This window comes from Sphaerodactylus townsendi, linkage group LG08, assembly GCF_021028975.2.
Source record: "Sphaerodactylus townsendi isolate TG3544 linkage group LG08, MPM_Stown_v2.3, whole genome shotgun sequence".
In the NCBI taxonomy this organism is placed as follows: domain Eukaryota; kingdom Metazoa; phylum Chordata; class Lepidosauria; order Squamata; family Sphaerodactylidae; genus Sphaerodactylus; species Sphaerodactylus townsendi.
The window spans coordinates 73242855-73257333 of NC_059432.1; the positions used below are offsets into that span (position 1 = coordinate 73242855).

The 14479-nt window shown below is 41.3% G+C and overlaps 1 protein-coding gene across 2 annotated transcripts in view; it reads right to left on the reverse strand.

The window, feature by feature from the left end:
• The window catches only part of CROCC2 (ciliary rootlet coiled-coil, rootletin family member 2), a 95988-nt gene that overhangs the window by 58444 nt on the left and 23065 nt on the right, over positions 1 to 14479 (reverse strand). For both annotated transcript variants that reach the window (XM_048507050.1, XM_048507049.1), the window contains 6 exons: positions 10077 to 10183; positions 8718 to 8915; positions 8114 to 8210; positions 7845 to 7934; positions 6360 to 6572; positions 2446 to 2645 (listed from right to left, as the gene is read on the reverse strand). In XM_048507050.1, coding sequence (XP_048363007.1) covers positions 2446 to 2645; positions 6360 to 6572; positions 7845 to 7934; positions 8114 to 8210; positions 8718 to 8915; positions 10077 to 10183 — 905 coding nt within the window. The remainder of the gene's footprint in view (positions 1 to 2445; positions 2646 to 6359; positions 6573 to 7844; positions 7935 to 8113; positions 8211 to 8717; positions 8916 to 10076; positions 10184 to 14479) is intronic.

Consider the following 14479-nt stretch of genomic DNA (forward strand, 5'->3'; position numbering starts at 1 on the left):
GCATCTCAGACCCATGTGTGCCGAACAAAAGAAACCAAACTGCCAGAAGAGTCTCTGCAGCATAAGAACATTAGCATTATTCAAGTAAAAGGAAATAAGCCAAAAACACAGTACAAGACAAAACAACTTTAAGGTAGCCCAGGGGTCTGCAACCTGCGGCTCTCCAGATGTTCACGGACTACAAATCCCATCAGCCCCTGCCAGCATGGCCAATTGGTCATGCTGGCAGGGGCTGATGGGAATTGTAGTCCGTGAACATCTGGAGAGCCGCAGGTTGCAGACCCCTGAGGTAGCCTAATCAATTTAACCCGGTAGAAAAAGTTCCTTTTCAGCATCAAATATGGTGACCAATCACTCTTGACCATGAACTCTTGACCCACACTATTGTCTCCTCCAAATATTATTGGGTGTTGTGCCATGCCTGATTTATAACCAAAATGTCCAAAATAAATAATACTGCTGCAATACGGATGGGGCTAGTTTGCAAAGGCATTCAGTATCCTCTGGCAACAAAAAATGCTAATGCATTTTATTCCCAGATCCAGTGAAGACTGTCTGCTACCTACATTGCCCCCTTTTAGGCATCAGGCCAGAACTTTTCTGTTTATCCAAGCTTTCAATTAAGGAATCGATTTTTTAAAAGCCAGAGTGGTGTAGTGGTTAAGAACAGTAGATTCCAATCTGGAGTACCAAGTTTGATTCTAGACTCCTCCACATGAAGCTGGCTGTGTGACATTGGGATAGTCACAGTTCTCTCAGAACTGTCTCAGCCACACCTGAGGGGGGGGGGTGATTGTAACCCACTTTGAGACTCCTTAGGGTAGAGAAAAAATGGGGTATAAAAAACAACTTTTCAACTCTCAACCCCTCTTTACACCATTTTAGTGTCTTTTTTGACCAGAAACTATTATTTTAAGCTGCTTAGTAGTCTATGTTTTTATGGGCTAATTTTAATGCTGTAGCTGGGTTTTTATAATGAATTTTAATTAATATCATGTAATGTTTTGCTTTTATTTTGAAAGTCACTTCCCTAGAGAGGTGGCATAATTTTTTTCTAAATAAATATATGTTAATAATGAAAAGAGCGTTGTGCTTTAGTTTCTCCCATTCATTTACCAGTGCCAAATTGTGCCATTTTCATTAATAATGATTTTTGTACTTGTCCTCAAGGACCTGGAAACCATGTTATGCATGATCTTCTCAGCAAATACACTGACCATTTTTTGTGAGTAGGCCAACACATTTTCCAGCTTCAGTACACGTGGATGCGTGCTCTCAAAAAATCTATGTCTAATCACATGTACTGAGGCTGGAAAATACACCCTACTCACACTAACTGGAAAACAGGTATTGAGAGTATTGTGTGAGGTGAACTTTACTGGCACAGGAGGTAGGAATACCAAAATCATAACCTTGGCCCCAGTCTGGTGGAACCCTCTGTCAAATAAGATCAGAGACCTGAAGGACCTAGAACAGTTCCATAGGGCCTATAAGACAGAGATGTTCAGCCAGGCTTATGGTTGAAGATTGCAATGGTTCTTTTAGCCTACCTCCCTTCCCCTTCCCCTTTCCTACTCCTTCCCTTCCTCTTTTCTCTTTTGAAGCTTTCCCCTTCCCTTTTTTTTGACGCCCTTTCTTCCCTTTCCCCTTCTGCTCCTCCCCCTTTCCCTTCACCTACTTGTTTTCCCCTAACCCTACTTTATGCCCATCCACAAACTCTTGTGCCTCCTCATGCTGAATGTGCATGGTTTCTCTGAATCTGGAAATGAAAACATAATTTGACAGCCATGATCAGGGTGCTATTATTGTTATTAATTTAATCTTTTAATTATGTTTATTATTACAGCTGCCAGTTCTTTAGCTGGTTGTTGGCCTTTCATTACAATTAGAGCCTCACCCAGAGGCCGAGGAAGTTGTAATGTATCAGCATAATATTCGTGGGGATCCTAGCAGGGCTGCCTTCTAAATCTGACAAATGTTGACTTTGTCAATTTGAAGATGTTTCAAGTGCTGCCCTAGTGTTTTTAGAATGGCGCCCAGGGTGCTGATTACCACTGGAATGACCTCAGCTGGTTTGTGTTGATAGGGTATTTATTATTTTAATATTTAATCTTTCTATTATTGATATGGTATTTATGATTTTAATTGTAATGTAATGGTTCTGTGTTGTCAGTGCCCCTCAGCTTTGCTTTAGTAGGGAAGGGTGGAATAAAAACATAATAAATAATAGTAAATAATAGTAATAGTCATAACAATGGGACAGGGCTCTAAAAAGTGGTGTACCACAAGGAGGTTTTGTAGTCATAGATATATAGTGAAGAGTGACAGGCATCCTTTCTGGAATAATGATTCAAAAGTCACAACCACCAGGAAGCTGAGTTAGAGTCATATCACCTGAGAACAGGGATAGATCTTGAACTTCCCTTTTCCCCTGTCTGTCTTCACCTTCCTAGATTTTCCACAGCAACTTTCCAGCGTTGCAGTTCCCGCCTGCAATCTTCCAAGGCCCCAATCAGCTCTTCACATTCCTCTCTCCGTTCCTGCAGCTGCTGTTTCACTGCCTGAGTTTCCTGCTGGCAGTCAGAAAGCTGCTTCTTGACAGATCCCAGTGCATCTCGGCAAGACTCCAGCTGCACGTGCATCTCCTGTTCATAGAAAGAGATCAAATATGAGGCTGCTTCCATGTCATATAACATAATATACTCAGGGGATCAGGCACCCCATTTAACAGATGGACCAAGTATTATGAACAACGCCTCCATCTACCATGAGAGCCTCATAGCAAAGAAAACTAGATTTTTAAAGATAAACATCAAATATGTGCTTGGGATAAATCTAAGGTAGTGAACATACATTTATTTAAAAACTAGTGTGAAAAAGATAGTGAACATACATTTATTTAAAAACTAGTTCAGATGAACTAGTTTCAAATGAACTGCACAGATATAAGATGGGTGACACTTGGCTTGACAACAGTACATGTGAAAGGGATCTAGGATTCTTAGTAGACTACAAACTGAACATGAGTCAGTAGTGTGATATGGCAGCCAACAAAGCCAACAAAGCCAATGCAATTCTGGAATGTATCAATAGGAGCATAGTGTCTAGATTGAGAGGTGTAATAATATCATTCCATTCTGCATTGGTCAGACGTCACCTGGAATACTGTATCCAATTTTGGCCACTACAGTTCAAGAAGGATATTGACAAGCTGGTCCAGAGGAGGGTGACCAAAATGATAAACGGTCTGGATTCCATGTCCTATGAGGAGCAGCTTAGAGAGCTAGGTATGTTTAGTCTGGAGAAGAGAAGGTTAAGGGGTGACATGATAGCAATGTTTAGATATTTGAAGGGATATCATATTAAAGACGGAGAAAGCTTGTTTTCTGCTGCTCCAGAGACTAGGACAAGGAGTAATGGATTCAAGGTGCAGGAAAAGAGATTCCACCTAAAAATTAGGAAGAACTTCCTGACAGTAAGGACTGTTCGATAGTGGAATCCATTGCCTCAGAGGTTGGTGGAGTCTCTTTCTTTGGAGATTTTTAAACAGAGGCTAGATGGTCATGCTTTCACATCCTGCATGTGAGCTCCCAAAGGCACCTGGTGGGCCACTGCGAGTAGCAGAGTGCTGGACTAGATGGACTCTGGTCTGATCCAGCAGGCTAGTTCTTATGTTCTTATGTTCTTATCTGTTAAGGGTGCTTTTGATTGTGTATTCCTGAATGGCAGGGGGTTGGACTTGATGGCCCCCGTGGTCTCTTCCAGCTCTATGATTCTATGCCCACATGAAGATACCTTATGCTGAGCTAGATCATTGATCTATCAAGGCCAGCACTGTCAACCCTTATTGGCAATGGCTCCCCGTGGTCTGACTTAGGCAGAGGTCTTTTACATCACTAATTCTTCTAACTGGAGATGCTGGGGATTAAGCCTGGGACCTTCTGTATGCAAAGCAAACACCCTACCACTGAGTGATGGTTCTTCCCATGGTTTTCAGTATTTAGTTATGGCACCCTATGGGTGCGGTGTGCCTGCCTGTCTTCCTGCCATCTAAAAGATGAGTATACTGCAGGATCCAGTGCAAGAAGTGATGGCAGGAACTGCCCCACCACATGGAAATGGGAATGAGGAGGGAAACCCTGCCCCTACCTGTCACTGAATCAGTGCCTGGCCATTATGGGTACCTTTTAGTGAAGCCTGGATGTATTTTCATTCCCTCCAACAAGGTTCTCTATATTCCACAGTCCTTCCTTACCCATAATGATGTGTATTATGTTAGTAACAAAATAAATGTGCAATATTAAATAGCACATTTTATAATTGAATATTATTATAGACATATCACTGTGCAAGGTATTATTCAGGGCCCTGCACATAGATTACAGTTTATATCAACAGTGAAATTGGGGGGGGGGGGGGGGTATTGGGATCTTGCAGTCAGTAATAGGGGAAGCTGGTAAAATAGCCATTTATCATATTTACACACCTGCCTTTCTCCTAACCAGGTACAGGAGGTTAAGAGCTCGTGTATCTAATCTGGAGGAACCGGGTTTGATTCCCAGCTCTGCCGCCTGAGCTGTGGAGGCTGATCTGGGGAATTCAGATTAGCCTGTACACTCCCACACACGCCAGCTGGGTGACCTTGGGCTAGTCACAGCTTCTCGGAGCTCTCTCAGTCCCATCTACCTCACAGGGTGTTTGTTGTGAGGGGGGAAGGGCAAGGAGATTGTAAGCCCCTTTGAGTCTCCTGCAGGAGAGAAAAGGGGGATATAAATCCAAACTCTTCCTCTTCTTCTTCTTCTACAAGAAGGGAGATAGGAAATGTCGGTAAGATGATGGGGCAATTTAGGCAAGGGCTTGTTATTGTAGTGGCTTTGAGAACTGACTAGAAAGAAAAAATGGGGTGCTCTGGCTATGGGAAGACTTAGACATGATGATGGTTATTCTTTGTCTTCATGCATGACTTGTGAAGAACAGTTGTGGAGCAAGGTGCTGGGAAGGGGAGACTTCAACCAGAGAAGCAGTGGGGAGGAACAGCTCCTCCACCTGCCACTTTTCCCTCTACAAGCCTTCCCCCATAATTTTTGTCATAGCTTGCTGGTTTTGAGAAGTGATTTACAGAGGACAACTGAAAGAGCAGTTCTGTCTCTCTCTCTGACCATTTCCACCTGAAATTGCTACCTTCTTTTGAAGTATTCAGCTCCACCTGTAACTGAAGAAATGGATCTGCCAGAAGACACATCCTAAGCACAGTTACATGCTTCTGTCCATTGAAGTAACTGCTTAGAAAGGAGTAACTCTGTTTAGGTCTGCACTGAATCTTACATACGTGTTACAGGGAATGCCAGGAATTTGGCAACTGATGACATTCACATGTGATTTTTTGTGAATGTCAGAACACTGAGAATTATATTGGTAAATGATAACAGCCTCCTCAATGTGATTGTCATAATGTATTGTCAAAGGCTTTCATGACCAAAATCAATGGTTTGTTGTGGGGTTTCTGGGAGGTGTGGCTGTGGTCTGGTAGTTTTGGCTCCTAACATTTGTCCTGCATCTATAGCTGGTATCTTAGAGGTATGTCATAGCAAGATGTGTTTTTTCTAGTGGCAAAGAAGATGCAGGTGAAACATTAGGAGCAAAAACTACCAGACCACAGCCACGCCACCCAGAAAACCCACAACAGCCCACTGATTGTCATAATTCACTAGCCGCCAAAGTTTTATAGATATAGCTACAGATGTGTATATTTTGAGGCATTCTCAAACTTAATCAGGAATTATGAACAATCACATGAAAAATTACAGATCTTAACTGTTGCATATTGATAGGCATTCCTCATTTTTCCAAACAGTAGGGAGTCCAGAGGCAATGTGACAAGGTTTTGTTTTATTTTGATGAAAAAGCCCTGGAGATATATATCTTTGCAATATTTGTCTAATGCAAACAGAGCACAGTGGAAGGAAGTAGACAGAAAATCTGCTAACACAACAGCATCAGATTCCCAGAACCCCCCCCCCCCCGCCGCCACCATTCCACTTTCAGCCAACTCAGTTTTCTCCATCTCCAAAGTCAAAGATATAAACTGTTCCCAAGCTGTATTTTGTCAAATTTTCACAAGTATTCAAATTATCTGCAAGAACCTTCACAAAAAACCACAGTTACAGAACATTAATCATATTCAGAACATCCAAACTCATAATACTAAATACAGTCTATTTTTAGGACTAAGAAGCGGACAATTGTACAAATATTTTTAAATAACATTTTAGCAACTTTTTTCTGATGATTATATTTTAATGTTACCATGTCATATTTATTTTAACCACAAATGCAGTGTACATTACAATCAAGCCAACCTGTTCACGCTGCTGTGATTTCTGGATAACAGCCTGTACTGACTGCAATGCTATGTTTGGACAGGGAGAACGTGTCCGGGATGGTGATGACCACCGATGATGGGGAGAGCTGGAGTGAAGAGGGGAGGTATGCCACTGGATCTCTTCCTCTGTTGTAGTTTTTGCAGTTTCCAAGGAGGTAAGTCTTGTGCTCTTAGATTCAGCCATTGCCAACTACGAAGAGAATAAAAAGGAAATGAATCCCACTCAAGCTGATCTACTAGGCAGCTACATTCAGCAAGCTTCAAAAGGCAGGGCTTGAAACTGAGATTCTAAACATTTCATTCATTCATTCATTCATTCATTCATTCATTCATTCATTCATATCCCACCCATCCCCAAAGGTCTCAGAGCAGTAACAACACCAAAAACATTAAACAATAAAACCACAATAAACATATTAAAACAATGATAAAAAACACTTACTAAAACAACCCAAGATGGTGACTTACTGACCCCAAATATATCCCCCTGGGAGGCCAAAAAAATAGATGTTAACCCAGCTGGCCTCAGGGAAAGCCTGGTGAAATAGCTCCGTCTTACAGGCCCTGTGGAAATTACCCAAGTCCCACAGGGCCCTGATCTCAATCGGGAGCATATTCCACTAGGTAGGGGCCAGGACTAAAAAGGCCCTGGCTCTTGTTGAGGCGAGCTGGATAGTTTTTGGGCCAGGGATTACCAAAAGGTTCCCCTTTGTTAATTCAGATGCCAATTACATATGGCTTTATGGAGAACAGAAATTGACCCATCCCTAATAAAAGTGATTTATTTTACAGTCACAAACAAGGTTAGCACAAAGTAATATAATTTGGTAATATTGGTATCATATTCTTTCAGTATTCTCAATTACTGTAGCTTTCTCCTGTTGCAATAAAAGAACAACAACAAAACTACCCCCTAAAGCTATATTTAGGACATTGATTGCTTGTTTTATGCATTCACATTTTAATTGACACTTATGAGCCCAGTTGAAATCTCAGATCAGTACTGGGGAGGGGCAGGTCACGTGCTTTACATTCAAGACAAGAGCTGTCTGGATCTCAAATGTGTCTGAGCTGTCTTTCTGTTGCCAAAGGCATGCTTCAGAAATACAAAAGTCCTTCTGCAAATATATGCCCTTGTAGAAATGTGGAATAATATGCATTTCAAGCACTTCCACTGAAGGAATATACACTTGACCTGAAAAGACGAAACATGCACAAAAGGCCTGTGTATATCTCCTCAGTAGGAAAAAAGGTTTGTTACACCGAGAAGGACTTTACAGGGAACTCATAACTTCCTGGTGAACTGTGGCCCTTTCTTTATTGACAATTATTAATTAGATTTCTATCGTTCGGCAACAGGTACTAAGTTATAGCTGTGGTGAAATTGGACCTTCACGTAAATGGACTTTCTGTAATTCCTTTATCCTTTAATGGAAAGGGGACAGGATGAAATTGCACAAACCTGTGCGACGCTGCTCAAGGTACACTGCAAAGAGTCAATTTCATCCTTGAGGTCCTTCATCTCCTCTAGATCTCCAACCTTACTGGCCTCCTAGTGTTCAAAGATAAGCAGTCTCTCAGAAATGGACATGGGGAAAGGACAAAGAAAGTATGTGTGGCAGGATGAACAAATGTTTGCGATTGTGTGCCTCTTTGTGAGAACATGTGTGTTGGCAGAGGTATGTGTGTCATATGACAGCAACAGAAAGAGGGTTTGGTAGATATGTGTACCAATTTCTGAATGTCCATTTTTAGGGCACAGATGGTCTTCTCTTTCTTTGTGTTCTGTTCTTTAAGTTTATCTCCTAAAGCAGCTAGTTCTGTAATCCTGGAACACACAACCAAACACAGATTAATTGATCACAAGGGAGAAAAAGTAACCTAAGGAGTTCCATTTTGTTGAAGGAAATAGGCTCATTAAAGGAAACAGAAATTGCCAGTTCACACATCACCTTGAAATAGAAGGCTAGAGAAAAACAATTTTGAGGGAGGTGAAAGTGGTCTCACTTCCTATGGTACACACATATACTTCTTTCATCCCAGTGTTGCCTGGGATTGTATTTCAACAAGATGTTGAAATAACACAAAAACCTGCAAAATGGTAGACCACAAATACCAGTGGGATTAGTGTTCAAACTACTAACAATAATCTCCTTCTTTGAAAGGGCCTTTTGTTTTATTTGTTTGCCCCACCACAATATTCGTTATTGCCATCTGCTGAAACAGATTGAGGTCTGTTTCTATATGGTAACTGAACAAGGAAGGAGTCTATTTATATGTCCTTTCAACCCCGCTAACATTCTGGAGACCACAGATTCACTAGTGGTCTTCTCACCTGGAGTTTAGGCCAGCTTTTTCTCCATCCCAGATACTCTGCAGCTGCATCATTTCCCGGGCTTTGTCCCGAAGCTGCTTTTCCAGCAAACAAACAGAGCTGCTCTCCGAGAGACGCAGGTTAGAATCCAAATTGAGACAGGCTGTCTGGAGGCGGCGGGCCACTCTTGCCATGTCAGTTCCAGTTTCAGCAAGACCTCTGGTAATAAAAGGGTTAAAAGTTGTTTTTTGTAAGATTTTACGCATCTCATGATCTCACACCTCCAAGCCTAACATGTACTGTTATCCACTACGCTGCCATATGCCTAAGATGTCAGCAACCACTAGGAATACATATAACTATTCTAATTGTGTATATGTATGTACATGTATACAAAGAGTGAAAGATCAGGTATATCATAATAAAACATTTTTGACAGTTTTCTCCTTTAAATTCTCTACTTTTGTCCCCAAAATTGTGCTCATATCTTTCAGAAATTCATATTTGCTGATTTCAAAGAAGTGTGCCTTTTCAGCAGCTAGTTTTCAGGAAGGCTTACAAACACTATGTTAAATTCAGAACAGATTCCACTCCACCTCAAAACAAAAAACTACTCAGAAGCCTTCAGGCCTCTGGCTGGTGGCAGAAACCAGTGTCCATTCCCTTGTGTCTGCTTGCAATTTAGGAACCCAAAATGTGAAACGTGCCATTGCTACATGTGGGATTTAATTAATTTGGCATATACCTGAGTCACAACCATGTAAAAATCCTTGTCATTGGAGTTCCCTTCATATTTTCTGCAGTGTAGCACAGCAATTAGAGCTTTAGCTAAGCCTGGAGGAGATTCAGGTTCTTCCAAAGCCTGCTTGCCATGAAACTAACTGAAGGACTTGGGACCAGTCATTCTTGTCTAGTCTAACCCATGTCAAAGAATTGTTTCAAGAAATAAAACGGAGAAGTATGTCACCCTAGCTCCTTGGAGGAAAGATAGGCCAAAAAAAGTACTAAATAAAAATAAATAATGGCCCCTTCCGCACATGCAAAATAATGCATTTTCAAACCACTTTCACAACTGTTTGCAAGTGGATTTTGCTATTCCGCACAGCTTCAAAGAGCACTGAAAGCAGTTTGAAAGTGCATTATTCTGCATGTGCGGAATGAGCCAATGTTATTTAAACCACATGGCTATTTAAATTAACATTCTTGAAAGCCATTGGAATGTCAATGACTAGACCCCACTGTAGTTTTGGAGCTGATGGGACTGAATGCCTCTGAAAAAAATAAGGTCGGGCAGCGGCAGAATTGTCAAATCTTTAGTGTGTTTCTTTCCTTGGTGTCAGGACTCCTTTTGCAGCAAGATTGCCTTTATGCAGCACCTACCTCTCCACAGTGGTGTGGAGCTCTGCAAAGTTGCCACGAAGTGTTGCAGCTTGCCGCCATAGCAAAAGGATCCCACTGTGTTCGCTGCTTAAATACGAACCATAACTCTGGGAAGAACAATGATAATAGCATGACTGGCACAGTGCAGTTCCAACACTTCATAACTTTCTCTTACATTTGTAATACCTACTGTTCCAAGGCATCTTCCAAGATCTCCTGTGTGAGTAATTTGACATTACGTAAAGACCTAGGCGATCTAGAGCTGATGCCACAGAAAACTCTATTCTCATGTAACTGAAATGATTTTATGGCATGTCTTGTTCTGGAATTTGTAATGCGTTTTTGTGAAATGCGAGAGAACATTTTAAAATGAATAAATAACATATAACCTAACCTTCAGTTTCCAATACACTGTACTTTCCAACGAAGCAGTGGTATTGTGCCATCCCTGAACACACACAGCAAAACTGCACAGCTAAAATATAAACCAGCGACTCAAGGAAATGCATTATTCCCTTCCAATACTGCAGTGAGGCTGGCATCAGCTCTGGCTGAGCAAATAAAATTCTGAGCTCAGAACTTGGCCAGGATACAAAATGAGCTAATTTTGCTCCATAAATGAGTATGTCTCAGTGCTTGTAAATCCATGTGTATGGATTATTCTTATGAAGCCCAATAAATAAATAAATACACTTTGCAGTTTAGAGGAGAGGATTTCTCACTAGATCTAGGCTTCTTCTTACAGAGGAGTCATTTACAATAATTTGTAGAGTTCCAGTAATGCCATGGTGGTCCCAAGGCCTGTGAAAGTGTAATACAACATTTAATTTTAATTGAGGTACTTCTACAGCAGGTTAGCAGTGGCAAAAATGACATTATTAATGTTTATATCCCACCCTTCCTCCAAGGATCTCAGGGTAGCGTACATAGGGTTACCTCATTTTATCATCATAACAACCATGTAAGATTGGTTAGGATTGGATAAAATTGAGTGATCCAGGGTCCTCTTGTAGGAAGTTTTGATGACTAAATTGAGATCTGAAACCAGTTTCTATGGCCCATTTACTATACCATATTGATGACAGAGGTTCATCTACCTGAGTGAAAGTATTATAAAGAAATGTCAAAAACCAAAGTGAAACCAGAATATTCTGAAAGATACAAATGGCTTCCAAATGAAGACAAATAACTTTCAGTGAAATCATCTAGCAATCAGCTTGTAGCCAAATGAAACCATTTTTTGTGACTATATACACATAGTATACAAAAAAGTTGCAGAGACAGATGTAGAACTCATAGGGGTGGATAGGGGATCAACAAATAAATTAATTGGCTAAAATGTCTAACATACAGTACAGTCCTATGCTAAGCTATTTTAAAAAATCAACATACTTATACTAGAACAATTCTGCATCGGATTGTACTGATGGAAACTCAATGCCAACTCAATACGGATCCAAAGAACCACTGACTGATGTAAAGCTCTTGCTTTAACTTTAATTGACAATATTGACCCAACAAGTGATAGCTGAAGGCCAAGCATTATATATTTGGTGCACAGCTTGTTTACAGCAAGCATTTTCAAGCACACTATTATGAGGAATAAGAATATTTATCTCTGAAATGGCACAGTGGAGGTCAAACCAGAGGCGTAGCTAGGGAAAATGGAGCCTGGGACAAAATCTGAGTTTTGCGCCACCCACCCCATATGGGTGGCCACCCTTCCCCACCACGACCAAAAAACATTTTTTTGCACCAGGTCATCTCAAAGTCACCATCACATTATGGAACGTGCCCCAACACACAAATCTGAACACACCCAGGGCTCCCTAGTTTAAACAACATTGAATGTGATGCTATTTTTGAAGGGGAGGAAATCCACCCTGAAACAGTAATGCTGTTTCAGGGTGGATTTCCTCCCCTTCAAAAATAGCATCACGTTCATTGTTGTTTAAACTAGGGAGCCCTGGGTGTGTTCAGACTGTGTTGGGGCATGTTCTATAATGTGATGGTAATAGCATCACTATTAATGTTGTTTAAACTAGAGATCCCAGATTTTCCTTTTAAATCCACCTTAAAGGGAGACTCTGGGCTCCCTAGTTTAAACAACACTGAAAGTGAGGCTGTTTCAGGGTAGATTCCCCCCCACCCCACCCCCAAACAGCATCATTTTCAATGTTGGTTGTTGTGGGTTTTCTGGGCTACGTGGCCGTGGTCTGGTAGATCTTGTTCCTAGTGTTTCACCTGCATCTGTGGCTGGTATCTTCAGAGGTGTATCACAGAGAGAAGTCTGTTATACACTGTGTCCAGATTTCTCTTATAACAGATTTCTCCCTGTGATACACCTCTGAAGATGCCAGCCACAGATGCAGGCAAAACGTTAGTAACAAGATCTACCAGGTCATGGCCACATAGCCTGTAAAACCCACAACAACCAGTTGAATCTGGTTGTGAAAGCCTTCAACAATACTTTCAATTGTGTTTTTTAATCTAGAGAGCCCTGATTCTCCCTTTAAATCCACACCAAAGGGGGTGGATTTAAAGAGAGAACCTGGGAAAAATTTGAGGGTGAACGTCAGGGGAGTAATGTTTAAGCAAACAATACCAAAAATTTAGGCTATCTTCAGGAGACTCTCCTGATGAAACCACCCAGGTTTAGTGAAGTTTGGTTCAGGGGATCCAAAGTTATGGACCCTCAAAAGGGTAACCCCATCTACTAATAGCTTCCATTGGAAACAGTGGGAGATGGGGACACCCTTTTGGGGGTCCATAACTTTTGACCCCCTGAACCAACCTTCCCCCAAACTTGGGTAGTATCAGCACGAGACTCTCCCCATCTATTAGCTCCCATTGGGGGTCCATAACCCCCTTTTGGGGGACCATAACTTTGGACCCCTGAACCAAACTTCACCAAATGTGGCTGGTATCATTGGGAGTGTCACCTGACAATAGCTGGAAATTTTGGTGCCGCTAACATAAAAACTGCACCCCCTGCTGGCCTACAAAGTAAAAACACTAAAAATACCCAAAAAATTAGAAATGAGTCCAATTTTTCTGCGCCCCCAACGTTGGGCGCGCTGGTCATTTGTCCCCGGATGTCCACATTGTAGCTACACCTCTGATTAACACAAGGGCAGGGGCTCAGGCTTGCCTTACTGTTATGTTGAGTGGGTAGTATCAGCAGGAGACTCTCTGGATGAAACCACCCAGGTTCAATGAAGTTTGGTTCAGGGGGTCCAAAATTATGTACCCCCCAAAGGGGTGTCCCCATCCCCCACTGTTTCCAATGGGAGCTAATAGTAGATGGGGCAGATGGGGACACCCCAGTTTCCCACTGGAAACAATGGCGGATGGGACAACCCTTTTTGGGGTCCATAAATTTGGACCCCCCATACCAAATTTCACCAAACCTGGCTGGTATCATCAGGAGTGTCACCTGACAATATCCTGACATTTTGATGCTGATACCCTATAAACTACGCCCCCTGCTGGTTGACAAAGTAAAAACACTAAAAATACCCCCTCCAAAATAGAAATGAGCCCAAATATTTCTGTGCCCCAATGGTGGGCGCCCGGGTCATTTGTCCCCGGATGTCCCCATTGTAGTTACGTCTCTGGGTGAAACTGGCTGAAGAGTTTAAATATGAGTATTGAAAGATTTGCTATTTTGATGACCAAGAATCGTGCTGGTTTTCCTCTAACAGTATATTGATATATATGACAATGCCAAGCAATTTCAGACATAAGAAAAAGATGCTGGTCATACAGACCGGCTCATGGTCATTGATACAACTGTGAATTAAAACAGGTGAGGACAAAGATAACAGAGGAATGATGTAACAGAAGAATATTTGATACAATGTTTTCCTTGATGGTTTCCATCTCTTTCCTCCCCTCCAAGATACTATATATATAAATATAATTTCTTTTGGATAAGCCACTGAAAACATTGAATATATCAGATAGATCACAGGTATTGAACAATGGGAAAAGGTTGCAATGCCCTGAATTCTATACACATAGAAACAAACACGCATTGATTATTAGCCGTCACCCTGAATTCACTGATTCTGCAAAAATGGTTCTTAGAGACAAACTACACACAACTTACATTTTTAAAATACCAATCTTATATTCTGTGATGTGGGATGAACTACTCAAAATGTAAGCAATCACAACAAAATGGATCTGTAGTGAAAATAATATAACAATTTTCTAGAAAGATAATTGCAGTTTGCTTTTTAAATAAACAAAAAGGAGGTGTCAACAAGGACCAAAGTGAAGGAAAGGGGAGATATGAGGGTCATGAGAGTGTAATGGGGAAAAAAAAGGAAATGATGGACTATGGATCCTCAAATGATTGAATCTAGAAAAACAGTAATTTATTTAATTCTGACACGTGC